This window comes from Taudactylus pleione, unplaced genomic scaffold (genome assembly GCF_031769625.1).
Source record: "Taudactylus pleione unplaced genomic scaffold, aTauple2 ptg000724l, whole genome shotgun sequence".
Taxonomy (NCBI): Eukaryota; Metazoa; Chordata; class Amphibia; order Anura; family Myobatrachidae; genus Taudactylus; species Taudactylus pleione.
In genome coordinates this window covers 242,474-264,003 of record NW_028285126.1, presented here as the reverse complement: position 1 = coordinate 264,003, position 21,530 = coordinate 242,474, and the positions used below count along the sequence as shown (strand labels likewise).

Here is a 21,530-nt window from a genome sequence, read left to right as displayed (position 1 = left end):
ATTCCGCACCACATCCAAGGTGGCCTCACCAACTGAGAGGTCTGGAGAATTAAAGGCTGGCACTAGGATTTCCTCGTTAATGTGGAAACTAGATACCACCTTCGGGAGGAAACTAGGGCGAGTGCGAAGCACCGCCCTGTCCCTATGAAAAATGAGAAAGGGAGGCAGACATGAGAGCGCCCCCAATTAGGAAACCCTTCTAGCCGAAGCAATGGCCAGAAGAAATAGTCTTAGCGGTAAGCCATTTCAAATCCACCGAGCCCAGCAGTTCAAATGGCGGTCCTAGGAGAGCCCTCAGGACCACAGCCAGATTCCAAGGAGCCACTGGAGGAACGGAATCGGTATGATATCCCGGCAGCCGCAGGGCCTGGAGTTCGAATACCGGCAGCCCGACAAAACAGCAGAGCCCGGCAGCGGAAGCCCGACAGCGCTGGAAATCCCGATCGCCCTAAGGTAAGTATCTACTAACCTAACCCCCCCAAACCTCCTTAGGGGTGCCTAACCCTAACCTCCCCCCCCTTTGCCTAACCCTAAACCCCTCCCCCTTCCCTGCTGCCTAAACCTAAGTCCCCGGGGGGAGGGGGGTTAACCCTAACCTCCCCCCGGGGGTGCCGAACCCTAACCCTCCCTCCCCGTTGGCGGCGCCCGGCATCCCTTCGATCGGGATGCCGGGCGCCGGAAAAATGACAGGCGTCTAGGTTTAGACGCCTGTCATTCAACCCTCGCCGGGATAATGCAGTCGGGAAACCGGCTGTCGGGCTTACGTCAGACGCGACGAACCAATCGCAGCTCTCTGCGTCACAGCCCCGCCCACTCGTGGTGTATTGAATTAGACGCTGCTGAGCGGGAAACCTCAGTCCAGGGGAGGAGTGAAGACCTCCCGAAGACAAGGGAAGAGTGGAGCGGCAACAGTTCCTGCGGCCGCGCAAGAGGCCAGAAGACTGAGTGATCAAGGAGGAAGAAAGGAAGAGGCGGCGCCGCTGGCCAGGAGGGGCCAGTGGCAGAAGAACAGAGCTGAGGACCGAAGAGGACTGCAGGGGTGGAAAGAAAAAGAGCTAACGAAGTTCCCCCCCGCAGCCTCTTCCACCGTACAGTTAGGCGGCCTTGGGCCACCGTTATTTAACCCCTCCCTAGACCACCAGAGTGGTCAAGCACTAGGCCTGTGTGTATATAGGTGGGCACAAGGCCCGCGCTACATAGGGGGAATTAGGTCCAATTGAAGGTTGTGAGTGACCTGGGCAGTAAAAGGCAAATAGGAGGGCCAATACTGGGGCAATGCATAGAGAGTAAACTAATGGGGGCGCTGCATAGGAGAGGTTGGGAGGGGGGGGGGGGGGGGACGCCTACTACCGGGGGCAATGCATAGGGGGGCTACTACCGGGGGCAATGCATAGGGGGGCTACTACCGGGGGCAATGCATAGGGCAGTGTTGGCTAACCTATATATCCCAGCATGCCCTGCCACAGTTTTAGCATGCACTAATAGCAAAACTGTAGCAGTGCATGCTGGGTTATGTAGTTCCATAACAGCTGGAGTGTCCAGGTTAGCCAACACTGGCATAGGGGGACTAAAGGGCATTAATGTGCGGCATAACGTGTAAAGGCTGGGCATGGCTGTGTGGCATCATTTGTAAGGGCTATTATGGCATAATGTGTAAAGACCAGGCATGGCTGTGTGGCATAATGTGTAAGGTGTTAGGCCAGGCACACTACACCGACAGTCCCAGACACTGCCCAGGTACTACAATTACAGTCACATACACTGCCCAGGCACTACAACGACAGTCCCAGACACTGCCCAGGTACTACACTTACAGTCCCAGACACTGCCCAGGCACTACAACGACAGTCCCAGACACTGCCCAGGCACTACAACGACAGTCCCAGACACTGCCCAGGCACTACAACGACAGTCCCAGACACTGCCCAGGCACTACAACGACAGTCCCAGACACTGCCCAGGCACTACAACGACAGTCCCAGACACTGCCCAGGCACTACAACGACAGTCCCAGACACTGCCCAGGCACTACAACGACAGTCCCAGACACTGCCCAGGCACTACAACGACAGTCCCAGACACTGCCCAGGCACTACAACGACAGTCCCAGACACTGCCCAGGTACTACAATTACAGTCACATACACTGCCCAGGCACTACAACGACAGTCCCAGACACTGCCCAGGTACTACACTTACAGTCACATACTCTGCCCATGTACTACAGTCACATACACTTCCTAATGTACTACAATTACAGTCACATACACTGCCCATGTACTACAGTCACATACACTGCCCATGTACTACAATTACAGTCACATACACTGCCCATGTACTACAGTCACATACACTGCCCATGTACTATAATTACAGTCACATACACTGCCCATGTACTACAGTCACATACACTGCCCATGTACTACAGTCACATACACTGCCCATGTACTACAGTCACATACACTGCCCATGTACTACAGTCACATACACTGCCCATGTACTACAGTCACATACACTGCCCATGTACTACAGTCACATACACTGCCCATGTACTATAATTACAGTCACATACAATGCGTATGTAATATAATTACAATGGGCTCTAAATCAACTACAGCAATGCAAAGTAATAGTAGGATATAGAGCACCGTATAACTTAACCAAAGGAGAGGTATACAGGGAGACTGACCCAGACCCTCGTGAGACCAACAGCTACCAGGTGCACTCCATGGACCGTGAGCGTCTGATACACCTGGAGGGTAGGCGGAGCAACCCAGGCGCACGAAATCTATTTATCAGGACTGCGTCTGGGTTGCTGTGGGAGCTCCCAATAGCTGCATTAACCAACCGGGTATGCTGGCCTCATAGCAGATCTGCTTCTGCTGCCGCTCCCCAGCGTCAGACGATAAGGGCCCGGCTGGTGTAGTAAGGACGCGGACAATCCCTGGTACTTACAGCAGCGGCTTCTGGTGCGTCCCTACACCAGAAGCGAGGAATCGTCTTACCTGACATCTCAGAGCATCTGGCGCAGTCCAGGTCACAGCATTGCTGCTAACTAAGCTCAGCCACGACCCGCCAAAATCACCAGCACAATTACTGATGTTGCGGCCCGGCGGAGGTAGATGGAATCGAAGCCCGTGAGGTATAGTATGAAGGACGGGCTGTGTCAGATCTCCGAGTCACGTGATGTCAATGAAAACCATGTGACTTGGCTCGTGTTATGCGATGTGCACATCCGGGGCCAGAATTTGGATCATTATTTAATACTAATAATATTATTTTATCTTGCTACTACATTTATGCCTGCTTTTATTTCATATTGCATGTTTTTACATCTCTTTTCTATATTGCAGTAATAAACAGTTATTATTCATTCAGCCAATCCACTCAGAGCCATTCATACATGTTACTCGTCCATCTCTACACTATGTAACAGGAGATTGGTTTTATTATTGCATTTCATTTATCATTGTGATTATAGGTAATAGTCTCATAGTGCTGTTCATCCTTCTCTTATATACATATGATTTATTTATTACGTTTCTTATATAGCGCAACATATTCTCTTCTGCTTCACAATTGGAAACATTAATAGAACAAAACTGGAAAATAACAGACATAGGTAAGAGGGTCCCGCTCACAGTCCATAGGGAAACAGACAAAGGTAAGAGGGTCCCGCTCACAGGCTTACAGTCCATAGGGATATAACAGACAAAGGTAAGAGGGTCCCGCTCACAGGCTTACAGTCCATAGGGATATAACAGACATAGGCAAGAGGGTCCGTCTCGCAGGCTTACAATCCATAGGTAAGAGGGTCCGTCTCGCAGGCTTACAGTCCATAGGGAAATAACAGACATAGGTAAGAGGGTCCGGCTCACAGGCTTACAGTCCATAGGGATATAACAGACAAAGGTAAGAGGGTCCGGCTCACAGGCTTACAGTCCATAGGGACATAGGTAAGAGGGTCCGTCTCGCAGGCTTACAATCCATAGGGAAATAACAGACATAGGTAAGAGGGTCCGGCTCACAGGCTTACAGTCCATAGGGATATAACAGACATAGGTAAGAGGGTCCCGCTCACAGGCTTACAGTCCATAGGGATATAACAGACATAGGTAAGAGGGTCCCGCTCACAGGCTTACAGTCCATAGGGATATAACAGACATAGGTAAGAGGGTCCCGCTCACAGGCTTACAGTCCATAGGGAAACAGACAAAGGTAAGAGGGTCCCGCTCACAGGCTTACAGTCCATAGGGATATAACAGACAAAGGTAAGAGGGTCCGTCTCGCAGGCTTACAGTCCATAGGGAAATAACAGACAAAGGTAAGAGGGTCCGTCTCGCAGGCTTACAATCCATAGGTAAGAGGGTCCGTCTCGCAGGCTTACAATCCATAGGTAATAGGGTCAGTCTCACAGGCTTACAGTCCATAGGGAAATAACAGACAAAGGTAAGAGGGTCCGTCTCACAGGCTTACAGTCCATAGGGATATAACAGACATAGGTAAGAGGGTCCGTCTTGCAGGCTTACAATCCATAGGGATATAAGACATAGGTAAGAGGGTCCATCTCGCAGGCTTACAGTCCATAGGGAAATAACAGACATAGGTAAGAGGGTCCCGCTCACAGGCTTACAGTCCATAGGGACAGAGGTAGGGGGGTCCGTCTCGCAGGCTTACAATCCATAGGGATATAACAGACATAGGTAAGAGGGTCCCGCTCACAGGCTTACAGTCCATAGGGACATAGGTAAGAGGGTCCGTCTCGCAGGCTTACAATCCATAGGGATATAAGACATAGGTAAGAGGGTCCATCTCGCAGGCTTACAGTCCATAGGGAAATAACAGACATAGGTAAGAGGGTCCATCTCGCAGGCTTACAGTCCATAGGGAAATAACAGACATAGGTAAGAGGGTCCCGCTCACAGGCTTACAGTCCATAGGGACAGAGGTAGGGGGGTCCGTCTCGCAGGCTTACAATCCATAGGGATATAACAGACATAGGTAAGAGGGTCCCGCTCACAGGCTTACAGTCCATAGGGACAGAGGTAGGGGGGTCCGTCTCGCAGGCTTACAATCCATAGGGATATAACAGACATAGGTAAGAGGGTCCCGCTCACAGGCTTACAGTCCATAGGGACATAGGTAAGAGGGTCCGTCTCGCAGGCTTACAATCCATAGGGATATAAGACATAGGTAAGAGGGTCCATCTCGCAGGCTTACAGTCCATAGGGAAATAACAGACATAGGTAAGAGGGTCCGCCTCGCAGGATTACAGTCCATAGGGAAATAACAGACATAGGTAAGAGGGTCCCGCTCACAGGCTTACAGTCCATAGGGACAGAGGTAGGGGGGTCCGTCTCGCAGGCTTACAATCCATAGGGATATAACAGACATAGGTAAGAGTGTCCCGCTCACAGGCTTACAGTCCATAGGGACAGAGGTAGGGGGGTCCGTCTCGCAGGCTTACAATCCATAGGGATATAACAGACATAGGTAAGAGGGTCCCGCTCACAGGCTTACAGTCCATAGGGACATAGGTAAGAGGGTCCGTCTCGCAGGCTTACAATCCATAGGGAAATAACAGACATAGGTAAGAGGGTCCGTCTCACAGGCTTATGGTGCATACACACGGTCAGATTCTTCCTTCAGATATGAACGATAACGATTTAAAAATCGTTCAGCCGTTCATATCTGAAGGAAAATCGTTCATATCTGACATGCCTGAACGATGGACGATCAACGATGCGCGTTCCCGATGGTCAGATAACGATTTCTGACATCTGATGTGTTTGCAGTCAGACTTGGACGATTCCATTCACTTTAATGCAGTCAAAAATCGTTCAATCGTTCAATCGTTCATCTGACAAGTCTGACAAATCTGACCGTGTGTATGCTCCATTACAGTCCATAGGGAAATAACAGACAAAGGTAAGAGGGTCCGTCTCGCAGGCTTACAATCCATAGGGAAATAACAGACATAGGTAAGAGGGTCCGCCTCGCAGGATTACAGTCCATAGGGAAATAACAGACATAGGTAAGAGGGTCCGTCGCGCAGGCTTACAGTCCATAGGGAAATAACAGACATAGGTAAGAGGGTCCGTCGCGCAGGCTTACAGTCCATAGGGAAATAACAGACATAGGTAAGAGGGTCCGTCGCGCAGGCTTACAGTCCATAGGGAAATAAGCATTGATACACAAGGATAGGTGCTATATATTGCATTTTGATCCAGTCACACAGGAATGTCGGCCAAAGGTCAGGGGGATGTGAGAGAAAGACTACGGGGCATATTATTCTATTGGCGCATGGTTTAGCGAGGAAAACCTTGCACCCAATTATGGATTACCACAGGTATGCGCACTCCCAATACCCCGGGATCCAATTAAAAAAAGTGCTTGCGGGATGTGAAAACCCCACACTGCATAAAAAAATAAATGAAAAAAATTACACTTACCTGCCCGGGGGTCTCTGCAGCTTCCGGTGGCCAACCCTCCATCTTCTCCCTGGGGAGAGGGGCTGCTGGGAGGCACAAGGACTGCTGGGAGATGTAGTTCTCCCAGCACCCATTACGGGGGGGGGGGGCATATTTACACTGGGGACACACACACACGGCTGCTGCAGGAGACCGGGTCCTGACACTGGATGCAGAAGTCAGCACTTCGGAAGGAGAGTATTACTTACTAATTAAGCTAATTTGAAACCTCCAATTGCTTAGTCATTAGGATGGGGGCCGCCACTGTCCCAGAGCATTTCCCAACCATTTTGCCTAAAATTGTGTATTTTAGGAAAAATTGGTCGTGCTCTGGAGGTGCGCAAAAAAAACCCCACATCACGGCGCTCAAAAAAAATCTAAAACCCCGCTCCTAATTGTACAGCAGAAATCCCTCACCAGTGATCGAGAGATCAAGGGTATAACATGCACTGAGGTGTATATATCATACACTGGGCGGTATATATATATTATATATATAACACTGGGCGTTATATATATATTATATATATAACACTGGGCGGTATATATATATTATATATATATATAACACTGGGCGGTATATATATATTATATATATATATAACACTGGGCGGTATATATATATTATATATATATAACACTGGGCGGTATATATCATTTATACATTGGGGTATAACATGCACTGGGGAGGTAAATATAATGTATACATTGGGATATAACATGCACTGGGGAGGTAAATATAATGTATACATTGGGATATAACATGCACTGGGGAGGTAAATATAATGTATACATTGGGGTATAACATGCACTGGGGAGGTAAATATATACATTGTGGTATAACATACATTGGGCGGTATATATACAAAAAATGAACAAAGGGGGTGCACTCACCAGTCTTCTAAAATGAGTTTTTATTTCATCTTTTTAAAAAAAAATTTACAGCATCATAGTAAAGCTCCGACGTTTCGGTCCTAGCCATGGACCTTTGTCAAGGTACAATTCCAAGTAGTACTTTGCATCAATATATACCTGAGTCCAATTAAGAGACTCCTCCCTCACAATCATGTGAGTACAAACAATACAAACATATAGAGACATGAAGACATCATTTGTAATTGTGCAATAATACCAATCAAAGACTAACTAAAAAATGAAAAGTAATGAAAAAAAACATGTTAACAGACACATATATAAAAACAAACCTTACAGGTATAATCGAGCTGCATCCCCCGCTAGCGTGCGTGTCAATTCCCCAAACTTCCTGCCAAGTGGAACGCAAGTCGGTACCATTTCCTGTCAAGTGGCACGCAAGCTAATACAGCAGTCATGACAACCGCTGTTAAGGCTTCCTGCACTTCATCCGTCGATGCTAGCGCCCGGATCAATCAAATCACGAAGTAATATACAAGAACACTAGGGACCCGGTGACGCAGACAAACAAGTATACGTCACCATATAACCCATTAATTTAAATGAAGATGTAACTAACAGAGTATTCATATATTGACTCATCAAGCTAATATAAATCGGGCAGTCGACATGCACGTCCATCAAAAAGACGCAGCCTGTAAGCAAACCAATGATAAACACCTCCTCATAGATAATATAATGATAGGACAATTTCTATCCATCTGGATTGAATTACATATGCCTAAATTATAATGTATACAAAAACATGGTTTGTCAACATGCGTGTCGACATTTTTTAAAAAATTTCAATTATTAACAACCAAATTTAGACACATTAAATAATTAAAAATAAATAACAAATAAACAAACTCCATAGGAAACCCACATTGCCACAACACTCGAAAAAATAAAAAATAAAAAAAATTGTATCATTACAAAATCTGATGATGCACCCCCACTTGAGATCCAAAAATACTTTAATCCAAAAACATCCCAAGGTGTATAGCTTCATTAAGGCCGCGAGGGTGGACCGTATCCAATTTATGTATCCACATCGCTTCTCTCTGGAGCAAGAGTTTGGCCCGATCGCCTCCTCTCTTGGGTGGAGGCACCCAATCGATAATCATGCATCTCAATGTTGCTAAAGCATGCTGTGTTTCAAGGAAATGTCTTGCTACAGGTTTATCAGAAGAACCATTAACAAGCGCGGCTCTAATAGAGGATCGATGGTTAGCCATCCTCTCACGAAGTGGACGTATCGTCTTGCCAACATAGACCAGAGAGCACGGGCACACCAATAAGTAAACCACATGGTCGGAGGTACAGGTGACTCGATGTCGAATGTAGATCTTGGTACCTGTGTGTGGGTGATGAAAAAATTGACCCACCATCATACTCCTGCATGTAATACAATTTACGCATCAAAAGCATCCTGGCTTCACTTGGTTCATCCAAGTTTGAACAGCCACAGCCTTTGTTCTATCAGGACGCATTAGTCTGTCCTTTAAATTCTGGCCACGCTTGAAGCTCATCAATGGTCGTTTAGGTATACAATTTTTTAAAACAGGATCTGTAGCAATAATATCCCAGTGCTTAACCACTGCATTACGGACAATCGAACCAGCAGAGTCAAATGTTGTAGTAATTACAAAAGGATCCTCAATTTTAGATCGCTTTTTCGCATTTCTCCAGAAATGTGTCATTAGGACTGACAGCTACCTTAGGGATACACAAGATCTGATTACTAAATTGAGGTCTTTACCTTTAATACATAATGTTTTTTTGGCCAGTCTCGATGTATCGTCGTTGTATACTGTGATTCCCCACACGGAGGGAATGATGGCAGTTAGGATGGCTCTCTTGAATACACATGTGGGATCTCCACCCATTGAGTTTCTAATGGAGTTATTGGAGATGACGTTAACGTAATTATTTTCGATACGGTGACCGATACTATCTCCTACGGCGGGGACGGCGATGGGCAGTAATATCGCGCCAGCCTATGCAAACATCTATATGGATTCGTACGAAAAAAATTACCTGATTCCGCCGTTTGGAGATAGTATCGGTTTTTACCGTCGATTTATCGATGATATTATTTTGATCTGGAAGGATTCTGAGGATTCTTTATTGAAAATGTTGGAATGTCTTAATCACCTAGATTCGCCAATACGATTTACCATGACTTATGATAGTGTCAAAATTAATTTTTTGGACATTTACTATTTTTGTCACTGATGCTGGCTATGGCTACAAACTCTATAGGAAACCCACCGACCGTAAAACGCTTTTAAACTACAAAAGTCATCATCCAGTTGCTCTTAAGAGAAATTTGCCAATTTCACAATTCTTACGAGTTTTTCGGAACAATTCTGATCCTGAGATGGCAGATGTCCAGATCGGTGAGATGCGACAACGTTTCCTTGAAAGAGGATATAACTTGAAAAATTTGAATATATGTTTACAAAAGGCCAAAAAGATTTTTTGTGAAGGTTATAATGCGAAAAAGCGATCTAAAATTGAGGATCCTTTTGTAATTACTACAACATTTGACTCTGCTGGTTCGATTGTCCGTAATGCAGTGGTTAAGCACTGGGATATTATTGCTACAGATCCTGTTTTAAAAAATTGTATACCTAAACGACCATTGATGAGCTTCAAGCGTGGCCAGAATTTAAAGGACAGACTAATGCGTCCTGATAGAACAAAGGCTGTGGCTGTTCAAACTTGGATGAACCAAGTGAAGCCAGGATGCTTTTGATGCGTAAATTGTATTACATGCAGGAGTATGATGGTGGGTCAATTTTTTCATCACCCACACACAGGTACCAAGATCTACATTCGACATCGAGTCACCTGTACCTCCGACCATGTGGTTTACTTATTGGTGTGCCCGTGCTCTCTGGTCTATGTTGGCAAGACGATACGTCCACTTCGTGAGAGGATGGCTAACCATCGATCCTCTATTAGAGCCGCGCTTGTTAATGGTTCTTCTGATAAACCTGTAGCAAGACATTTCCTTGAAACACAGCATGCTTTAGCAACATTGAGATGCATGATTATCGATTGGGTGCCTCCACCCAAGAGAGGAGGCGATCGGGCCAAACTCTTGCTCCAGAGAGAAGCGATGTGGATACATAAATTGGATACGGTCCACCCTCGCGGCCTTAATGAAGCTATACACCTTGGGATGTTTTTGGATTAAAGTATTTTTGGATCTCAAGTGGGGGTGCATCATCAGATTTTGTAATGATACAATTTTTTTTATTTTTTATTTTTTCGAGTGTTGTGGCAATGTGGGTTTCCTATGGAGTTTGTTTATTTGTTATTTATTTTTAATTATTTAATGTCTAAATTTGGTTGTTAATAATTGAAATTTTTTAAAAAATGTCGACACGCATGTTGACAAACCATGTTTTTGTATACATTATAATTTAGGCATATGTAATTCAATCCAGATGGATAGAAATTGTCCTATCATTATATTATCTATGAGGAGGTGTTTATCATTGGTTTGCTTACAGGCTGCGTCTTTTTGATGGACGTGCATGTCGACTGCCCGATTTATATTAGCTTGATGAGTCAATATATGAATACTCTGTTAGTTACATCTTCATTTAAATTAATGGGTTATATGGTGACGTATACTTGTTTGTCTGCGTCACCGGGTCCCTAGTGTTCTTGTATATTACTTCGTGATTTGATTGATCCGGGCGCTAGCATCGACGGATGAAGTGCAGGAAGCCTTAACAGCGGTTGTCATGACTGCTGTATTAGCTTGCGTGCCACTTGACAGGAAATGGTACCGACTTGCGTTCCACTTGGCAGGAAGTTTGGGGAATTGACACGCACGCTAGCGGGGGATGCAGCTCGATTATACCTGTAAGGTTTGTTTTTATATATGTGTCTGTTAACATGTTTTTTTTCATTACTTTTCATTTTTTAGTTAGTCTTTGATTGGTATTATTGCACAATTACAAATGATGTCTTCATGTCTCTATATGTTTGTATTGTTTGTACTCACATGATTGTGAGGGAGGAGTCTCTTAATTGGACTCAGGTATATATTGATGCAAAGTACTACTTGGAATTGTACCTTGACAAAGGTCCATGGCTAGGACCGAAACGTCGGAGCTTTACTATGATGCTGTAAAAAATTTTTTTAAAAGATGAAATAAAAACTCATTTTAGAAAACTGGTGAGTTCACCCCCTTTGTTCATTTTTTGTATGCAGGGATACAGGTGATCCCTTTTGGGTGGCTACCCCAGGAATTGGATTTTCAGACGTGAGTGTGGACTAATACTGGACTTATATATATATATATATATGGGTATAATATACACTGGGCGGTATATATATATATATATATATATATATATATATATATATATATATATATATATATAGATAGGAGTATAACACTGGGCGGTATATATAATGTATACATTGGGGTATAACATGCACTGGGGAGGTAAATATAATATACATTGGGGTATAACATGCACTGGGGAGGTAAATATAATATACATTGGGATATAACATGCACTGGGGAGGTAAATATAATGTACATTGTGGTATAACATGCACTGGGGAGGTAAATATAATATACATTGGGATATAACATGCACTGGGGAGGTAAATATAATATACATTGTGGTATAACATGCACCGGGGAGGTAAATATAATATACATTGGGATATAACATGCACTGGGGAGGTAAATATAATATACATTGGGGCATAACATGCACTGGGCTGTATATATATAATATACATTGTGGTATAACATGCACTGGGGAGGTAAATATAATATACATTGGGGTATAACATGCACTGGGGAGGTAAATATAATATACATTGTGGTATAACATGCACTGGGGAGGTAAATATAATATACATTGTGGTATAACATGCACTGGGGAGGTAAATATAATATACATTGGGGCATAACATGCACTGGGCTGTATATATATAATATACATTGTGGTATAACATGCACTGGGGAGGTAAATATAATATACATTGGGGTATAACATGCACTGGGGAGGTAAATATAATATACATTGTGGTATAACATGCACTGGGGAGGTAAATATAATATACATTGTGGTATAACATGCACTGGGGAGGTAAATATAATATACATTGTGGTATAACATGCACTGGGGAGGTAAATATAATATACATTGTTGTATAACATGCACTGGGGAGGTAAATATAATATACATTGTTGTATAACATGCACTGGGGAGGTAAATAATATACATTGTGGTATAACATGCACTGGGGAGGTAAATATAATATACATTGTTGTATAACATGCACTGGGGAGGTAAATATAATATACATTGTTGTATAACATGCACTGGGGAGGTAAATATAATATACATTGTGGTATAACATGCACTGGGGAGGTAAATATAATATACATTGTGGTATAACATGCACTGGGAGGTAAATATAATATACATTGTGGTATAACATGCACTGGGAGGTATATATAGGATAGCGGGGTCACCTCGGGGATGCTGTCACTGTCTCCCCCCTTCTCCAGGAAGCCCAGGCGGGGGAAGCCGCTCTCTATCCGGCATGGCAGCTTCTCCTGTGACATGAGCAGATCATCCAGTGACAGGAAATTCTCCTCCCGGCCCAGACTGGCCTCCACAGGCACATACGGGTCCCACATACCGGGGCGGCTGCAGCTCCTCACTGACTCTCACACAGATACACTCTGACTGACACATTTCCCGCCTTCCGCGTCTCAGGCCTCGCTCTGACCAGGACGTCGCCCCTACGTCACCACGCCTCGGACCATGCCTCTCCCTGCTTACGTCGGAGCCCTCTACAGCGTTACCATGGAGACAAGGATGAGGTTTCCATAGCAACCAACTGGCAGCAGCGCGCTCTCTGTCTCCACCTGCTGGAAGCTGCAGAGCAGCTGAAATGACGCAGTTTGTACGTTATACCTGGGCCCCCCATGCTGTGTGTGTGGCCCCTGACATGTGACAGCCATAATGGAGAAGAGGTGAGACAGTCACACCCAGGATCTATAATATGAGACCTGTAACTGGTCAGAGGACAGACATTACAGTGATGTCAGCCATAGCGGTGTCCCTAGGTCTCAGGTGTGTACAGTGATGTCAGCCATAGCGGTGTCCCTAGGTCTCAGGTGTGTACAGTGATGTCAGCCATAGCGGTGTCCCTAGGTCTCAGGTGTGTACAGTGATGTCAGCCATAGCGGTGTCCCTAGGTCTCAGGTGTGTACAGTGATGTCAGCCATAGCGGTGTCCCTAGGTCTCAGGTGCGTTCAGTGATGTCAGCCATAGCGGTGTCCCTAGGTCTCAGGTGTGTACAGTGATGTCAGCCATAGCGGTGTCCCTAGGTCTCAGGTGTGTACAGTGATGTCAGCCATAGCGGTGTCCCTAGGTCTCAGGTGTGAGGGTAACAGGTGCGTACAGTGATGTCGGCCATAGCGGTGTCCCTAGGTCTCAGGTGTGAAGGTGACAGGTGTTTACAGTGATGTCGGTCATAGCGGCGTCCCTAGGTCTCATGAGTGAGGGTGACAGGTGCGTTCAGTGATGTCAGCCATAGCGGTGGCCCTAGGTCTCAGGTGTGAGGGTGACAGGTGTGTACAGTGATGTCAGCCATAGCGGTGTCCCTAGGTCTCAGGTGTGAGGGCGACAGGTGCGTACAGTGATGTCGGTCATAGCGGTGTCCCTAGGTTTCAGGTGTGAGGGTGACAGGTGCGTACTTTGATGTCAGCCATAGCGGTGTCCCTAGGTCTCAGGTGTGTACAGTGATGTCAGCCATAGCGGTGTCCCTAGGTCTCAGGTGCGTTCAGTGATGTCAGCCATAGCGGTGTCCCTAGGTCTCAGGTGTGTACAGTGATGTCAGCCATAGCGGTGTCCCTAGGTCTCAGGTGTGTACAGTGATGTCAGCCATAGCGGTGTCCCTAGGTCTCAGGTGCGTTCAGTGATGTCAGCCATAGCGGTGTCCCTAGGTCTCAGGTGTGTACAGTGATGTCAGCCATAGCGGTGTCCCTAGGTCTCAGGTGTGAGGGTAACAGGTGCGTACAGTGATGTCGGCCATAGCGGTGTCCCTAGGTCTCAGGTGTGAAGGTGACAGGTGTTTACAGTGATGTCGGTCATAGCGGCGTCCCTAGGTCTCATGAGTGAGGGTGACAGGTGCGTTCAGTGATGTCAGCCATAGCGGTGGCCCTAGGTCTCAGGTGTGAGGGTGACAGGTGTGTACAGTGATGTCAGCCATAGCGGTGTCCCTAGGTCTCAGGTGTGAGGGCGACAGGTGCGTACAGTGATGTCGGTCATAGCGGTGTCCCTAGGTTTCAGGTGTGAGGGTGACAGGTGCGTACTTTGATGTCAGCCATAGCGGTGTCCCTAGGTCTCAGGTGTGTACAGTGATGTCAGCCATAGCGGTGTCCCTAGGTCTCAGGTGTGTACAGTGATGTCAGCCATAGCGGTGTCCCTAGGTCTCAGGTGTGTACAGTGATGTCAGCCATAGCGGTGTCCCTAGGTCTCAGGTGTGTACAGTGATGTCAGCCATAGCGGTGTCCCTAGGTCTCAGGTGTGTACAGTGATGTCAGCCATAGCGGTGTCCCTAGGTCTCAGGTGTGTACAGTGATGTCAGCCATAGCGGTGTCCCTAGGTCTCAGGTGTGTACAGTGATGTCAGCCATAGCGGTGTCCCTAGGTCTCAGGTGCGTTCAGTGATGTCAGCCATAGCGGTGTCCCTAGGTCTCAGGTGTGTACAGTGATGTCAGCCATAGCGGTGTCCCTAGGTCTCAGGTGTGTACAGTGATGTCAGCCATAGCGGTGTCCCTAGGTCTCAGGTGTGAGGGTAACAGGTGCGTACAGTGATGTCGGCCATAGCGGTGTCCCTAGGTCTCAGGTGTGAAGGTGACAGGTGTTTACAGTGATGTCGGTCATAGCGGCGTCCCTAGGTCTCATGAGTGAGGGTGACAGGTGCGTTCAGTGATGTCAGCCATAGCGGTGGCCCTAGGTCTCAGGTGTGAGGGTGACAGGTGTGTACAGTGATGTCAGCCATAGCGGTGTCCCTAGGTCTCAGGTGTGAGGGCGACAGGTGCGTACAGTGATGTCGGTCATAGCGGTGTCCCTAGGTTTCAGGTGTGAGGGTGACAGGTGCGTACTTTGATGTCAGCCATAGCGGTGTCCCTAGGTCTCAGGTGTGTACAGTGATGTCAGCCATAGCGGTGTCCCTAGGTCTCAGGTGCGTTCAGTGATGTCAGCCATAGCGGTGTCCCTAGGTCTCAGGTGTGTACAGTGATGTCAGCCATAGCGGTGTCCCTAGGTCTCAGGTGTGTACAGTGATGTCAGCCATAGCGGTGTCCCTAGGTCTCAGGTGCGTTCAGTGATGTCAGCCATAGCGGTGTCCCTAGGTCTCAGGTGTGTACAGTGATGTCAGCCATAGCGGTGTCCCTAGGTCTCAGGTGTGAGGGTAACAGGTGCGTACAGTGATGTCGGCCATAGCGGTGTCCCTAGGTCTCAGGTGTGAAGGTGACAGGTGTTTACAGTGATGTCGGTCATAGCGGCGTCCCTAGGTCTCATGAGTGAGGGTGACAGGTGCGTTCAGTGATGTCAGCCATAGCGGTGGCCCTAGGTCTCAGGTGTGAGGGTGACAGGTGTGTACAGTGATGTCAGCCATAGCGGTGTCCCTAGGTCTCAGGTGTGAGGGCGACAGGTGCGTACAGTGATGTCGGTCATAGCGGTGTCCCTAGGTTTCAGGTGTGAGGGTGACAGGTGCGTACTTTGATGTCAGCCATAGCGGTGTCCCTAGGTCTCAGGTGTGTACAGTGATGTCAGCCATAGCGGTGTCCCTAGGTCTCAGGTGCGTTCAGTGATGTCAGCCATAGCGGTGTCCCTAGGTCTCAGGTGTGTACAGTGATGTCAGCCATAGCGGTGTCCCTAGGTCTCAGGTGTGTACAGTGATGTCAGCCATAGCGGTGTCCCTAGGTCTCAGGTGCGTTCAGTGATGTCAGCCATAGCGGTGTCCCTAGGTCTCAGGTGTGTACAGTGATGTCAGCCATAGCGGTGTCCCTAGGTCTCAGGTGTGTACAGTGATGTCAGCCATAGCGGTGTCCCTAGGTCTCAGGTGCGTTCAGTGATGTCAGCCATAGCGGTGTCCCTAGGTCTCAGGTGTGTACAGTGATGTCAGCCATAGCGGTGTCCCTAGGTCTCAGGTGTGTACAGTGATGTCAGCCATAGCGGTGTCCCTAGGTCTCAGGTGCGTTCAGTGATGTCAGCCATAGCGGTGTCCCTAGGTCTCAGGTGTGTACAGTGATGTCAGCCATAGCGGTGTCCCTAGGTCTCAGGTGTGTACAGTGATGTCAGCCATAGCGGTGTCCCTAGGTCTCAGGTGTGTACAGTGATGTCAGCCATAGCGGTGTCCCTAGGTCTCAGGTGTGTACAGTGATGTCAGCCATAGCGGTGTCCCTAGGTCTCAGGTGCGTTCAGTGATGTCAGCCATAGCGGTGTCCCTAGGTCTCAGGTGTGTACAGTGATGTCAGCCATAGCGGTGTCCCTAGGTCTCAGGTGTGTACAGTGATGTCAGCCATAGCGGTGTCCCTAGGTCTCAGGTGTGTACAGTGATGTCAGCCATAGCGGTGTCCCTAGGTCTCAGGTGTGTACAGTGATGTCAGCCATAGCGGTGTCCCTAGGTCTCAGGTGTGTACAGTGATGTCAGCCATAGCGGTGTCCCTAGGTCTCAGGTGTGTACAGTGATGTCAGCCATAGCGGTGTCCCTAGGTCTCAGGTGTGTACAGTGATGTCAGCCATAGCGGTGTCCCTAGGTCTCAGGTGTGTACAGTGATGTCAGCCATAGCGGTGTCCCTAGGTCTCAGGTGTGTACAGTGATGTCAGCCATAGCGGTGTCCCTAGGTCTCAGGTGCGTTCAGTGATGTCAGCCATAGCGGTGTCCCTAGGTCTCAGGTGTGTACAGTGATGTCAGCCATAGCGGTGTCCCTAGGTCTCAGGTGTGTACAGTGATGTCAGCCATAGCGGTGTCCCTAGGTCTCAGGTGTGAGGGTAACAGGTGCGTACAGTGATGTCGGCCATAGCGGTGTCCCTAGGTCTCAGGTGTGAAGGTGACAGGTGTTTACAGTGATGTCGGTCATAGCGGCGTCCCTAGGTCTCATGAGTGAGGGTGACAGGTGCGTTCAGTGATGTCAGCCATAGCGGTGGCCCTAGGTCTCAGGTGTGAGGGTGACAGGTGTGTACAGTGATGTGAGCCATAGCGGTGTCCCTAGGTCTCAGGTGTGAGGGCGACAGGTGCGTACAGTGATGTCGGTCATAGCGGTGTCCCTAGGTTTCAGGTGTGAGGGTGACAGGTGCGTACTTTGATGTCAGCCATAGCGGTGTCCCTAGGTCTCAGGTGTGTACAGTGATGTCAGCCATAGCGGTGTCCCTAGGTCTCAGGTGCGTTCAGTGATGTCAGCCATAGCGGTGTCCCTAGGTCTCAGGTGTGTACAGTGATGTCAGCCATAGCGGTGTCCCTAGGTCTCAGGTGTGTACAGTGATGTCAGCCATAGCGGTGTCCCTAGGTCTCAGGTGCGTTCAGTGATGTCAGCCATAGCGGTGTCCCTAGGTCTCAGGTGTGTACAGTGATGTCAGCCATAGCGGTGTCCCTAGGTCTCAGGTGTGTACAGTGATGTCAGCCATAGCGGTGTCCCTAGGTCTCAGGTGCGTTCAGTGATGTCAGCCATAGCGGTGTCCCTAGGTCTCAGGTGTGTACAGTGATGTCAGCCATAGCGGTGTCCCTAGGTCTCAGGTGTGTACAGTGATGTCAGCCATAGCGGTGTCCCTAGGTCTCAGGTGCGTTCAGTGATGTCAGCCATAGCGGTGTCCCTAGGTCTCAGGTGTGTACAGTGATGTCAGCCATAGCGGTGTCCCTAGGTCTCAGGTGTGTACAGTGATGTCAGCCATAGCGGTGTCCCTAGGTCTCAGGTGTGTACAGTGATGTCAGCCATAGCGGTGTCCCTAGGTCTCAGGTGTGTACAGTGATGTCAGCCATAGCGGTGTCCCTAGGTCTCAGGTGCGTTCAGTGATGTCAGCCATAGCGGTGTCCCTAGGTCTCAGGTGTGTACAGTGATGTCAGCCATAGCGGTGTCCCTAGGTCTCAGGTGTGTACAGTGATGTCAGCCATAGCGGTGTCCCTAGGTCTCAGGTGTGTACAGTGATGTCAGCCATAGCGGTGTCCCTAGGTCTCAGGTGTGTACAGTGATGTCAGCCATAGCGGTGTCCCTAGGTCTCAGGTGTGTACAGTGATGTCAGCCATAGCGGTGTCCCTAGGTCTCAGGTGTGTACAGTGATGTCAGCCATAGCGGTGTCCCTAGGTCTCAGGTGCGTTCAGTGATGTCAGCCATAGCGGTGTCCCTAGGTCTCAGGTGTGTACAGTGATGTCAGCCATAGCGGTGTCCCTAGGTCTCAGGTGTGTACAGTGATGTCAGCCATAGCGGTGTCCCTAGGTCTCAGGTGCGTTCAGTGATGTCAGCCATAGCGGTGTCCCTAGGTCTCAGGTGTGTACAGTGATGTCAGCCATAGCGGTGTCCCTAGGTCTCAGGTGTGTACAGTGATGTCAGCCATAGCGGTGTCCCTAGGTCTCAGGTGTGTACAGTGATGTCAGCCATAGCGGTGTCCCTAGGTCTCAGGTGTGTACAGTGATGTCAGCCATAGCGGTGTCCCTAGGTCTCAGGTGTGTACAGTGATGTCAGCCATAGCGGTGTCCCTAGGTCTCAGGTGTGTACAGTGATGTCAGCCATAGCGGTGTCCCTAGGTCTCAGGTGTGAGGGTGACAGGTGTGTACAGTGATGTCGGCCATAGCGGCGTCCCTAGGTCTCAGGTGTGTACAGTGATGTCAGCCATAGCGGCGTCCCTAGGTCTCAGGTGTGAGGGTGACAGGTGTGTACAGTGATGTCAGCCATAGCGGTGTCCCTAGGTCTCAGGTGTGTACAGTGATGTCAGCCATAGCGGTGTCCCTAGGTCTCAGGTGTGAGGGTGACAGGTGTGTACAGTGATGTCAGCCATAGCGGTGTCCCTAGGTCTCAGGTGTGAGGGTGACAGGTGTGTACAGTGATGTCAGCCATAGCGGTGTCCCTAGGTCTCAGGTGTGTACAGTGATGTCAGCCATAGCGGTGTCCCTAGGTCTCAGGTGCGTTCAGTGATGTCAGCCATAGCGGTGTCCCTAGGTCTCAGGTGTGTACAGTGATGTCAGCCATAGCGGTGTCCCTAGGTCTCAGGTGTGTACAGTGATGTCAGCCATAGCGGTGTCCCTAGGTCTCAGGTGTGAGGGTGACAGGTGTGTACAGTGATGTCAGCCATAGCGGTGTCCCTAGGTCTCAGGTGTGAGGGTGACAGGTGTGTACAGTGATGTTGGCCATAGCGGCGTCCCTAGGTCTCAGGTGTGTACAGTGATGTCAGCCATAGCGGCGTCCCTAGGTCTCAGGTGTGAGGGTGACAGGTGTGTACAGTGATGTCGGCCATAGCGGTGTCCCTAGGTCTCAGGTGTGAGGGTGACAGGTGTGTACAGTGATGTCAGCCATAGCGACGTCCCTAGGTCTCAGGTGTGAGGGTGACAGGTGTGTACAGTGATGTCGGCCATAGCGGTGTCCCTAGGTCTCAGGTGTGAGGGTGACAGGTGCGTACAGTTATGTCGACCATAGCGGTGTCCCTAGGTCTCAGGTGTGAGGGTGACAAGTGTGTACAGTGATGTCAGCCATAGCGGTGTCCCTAGGTCTCAGGTGTGAGGGTGACAGGTGTGTACAGTGATGTCAGCCATAGCGGCGTCCCTAGGTCTCAGGTGTGAGGGTGACAGGTGTGTACAGTGATGTCGGCCATAGCGGTGTCCCTAGGTCTCAGGTGTGAGGGTGACAGGTGCGTACAGTTATGTCGGCCATAGTGGTGTCCCTAGGTCTCAGGTGTGTACAGTGATGTCAGCCATAGCGGTGTCCCTAGGTCTCAGGTGTGAGGGTGACAGGTGTGTACAGTGATGTCGGCCATAGCAGTGTCCCTAGGTCTCAGGTGTGTACAGTGATGTCAGCCATAGCGGTGTCCCTAGGTCTCAGGTGTGAGGGTGACAGGTGTGTACAGTGATGTCGGCCATAGCGGTGTCCCTAGGTCTCAGGTGTGAGGGTGACAGGTGTGTACAGTGATGTCGGCCATAGCGGTGTCCCTAGGTCTCAGGTGTGTACAGTGATGTCGGTCATAGCGGTGTCCCTAGGTCTCAGGTGTGAGGGTGACAGGTGTGTACAGTGATGTCAGCCATAGCGGTGTCCCTAGGTCTCAGGTGTGAGGGTGACAGGTGTGTACAGTGATTTCAGCCATAGCGGTGTCCCTAGGTCTCAGGTGTGTACAGTGATGTCAGCCATAGCGGTGTCCCTAGGTCTCAGGTGTGTACAGTGATGTCAGCCATAGCGGTGTCCCTAGGTCTCAGGTGTGTACAGTGATGTCAGCCATAGCGGTGTCCCTAGGTCTCAGGTGTGTACAGTGATGTCGGCCATAGCGGTGTCCCTAGGTCTCAGGTGTGAGGGTGACAGGTGCGTACAGTTATGTCGACCATAGTGGTGTCCCTAGATCTCAGGTGTGAGGGTGACAGGTGTGTACAGTGATGTCAGCCATAGCGGTGTCCCTAGGTCTCAGGTGTGAGGGTGACAGGTGTGTACAGTGATGTCAGCCATAGCGGCGTCCTTAGGTCTCAGGTGTGAGGGTGACAGGTGTGTACAGTGATGTCGGCCATAGCGGTGTCCCTAGGTCTCAGGTGTGAGGGTGACAGGTGCGTACAGTTATGTCGGCCATAGTGGTGTCCCTAGGTCTCAGGTGTGAGGGTGACAGGTGTGTACAGTGATGTCAGCCATAGCGGTGTCCCTAGGTCTCAGGTGTGTACAGTGATGTCAGCCATAGCGGTGTCCCTAGGTCTCAGGTGTGTACAGTGATGTCAGCCATAGCGGTGTCCCTAGGTCTCAGGTGTGTACAGTGATGTCAGCCATAGCGGTGTCCCTAGGTCTCAGGTGTGTACAGTGATATCGGCCATAGCGGCGTCCCTAGGTCTCAGGTGTGTACAGTGATATCGGCCATAGCGGCGTCCCTAGGTCTCAGGTGTGTACAGTGATGTCGGCCATAGC

At 48.9% G+C, this 21,530-nt stretch overlaps 2 protein-coding genes across 2 annotated transcripts in view; one reads left to right on the top strand and one right to left on the bottom strand.

The window, feature by feature from the left end:
• Positions 1-13,181, bottom strand: part of GINS3 (GINS complex subunit 3) — a 28,876-nt gene extending 15,695 nt beyond the window's left edge. The window contains exon 1 of the mRNA XM_088456856.1: positions 12,901-13,181. Coding sequence (XP_088312982.1) covers positions 12,901-13,068 — 168 coding nt within the window. The 5' untranslated portion in view covers positions 13,069-13,181. The remainder of the gene's footprint in view (positions 1-12,900) is intronic.
• A 160-nt stretch (positions 13,182-13,341) lies between these two features.
• Positions 13,342-21,530, top strand: part of PRSS54 (serine protease 54) — a 50,964-nt gene continuing 42,775 nt past the window's right edge. The window contains exon 1 of the mRNA XM_088456854.1: positions 13,342-13,407. Coding sequence (XP_088312980.1) covers positions 13,397-13,407 — 11 coding nt within the window. The 5' untranslated portion in view covers positions 13,342-13,396. The remainder of the gene's footprint in view (positions 13,408-21,530) is intronic.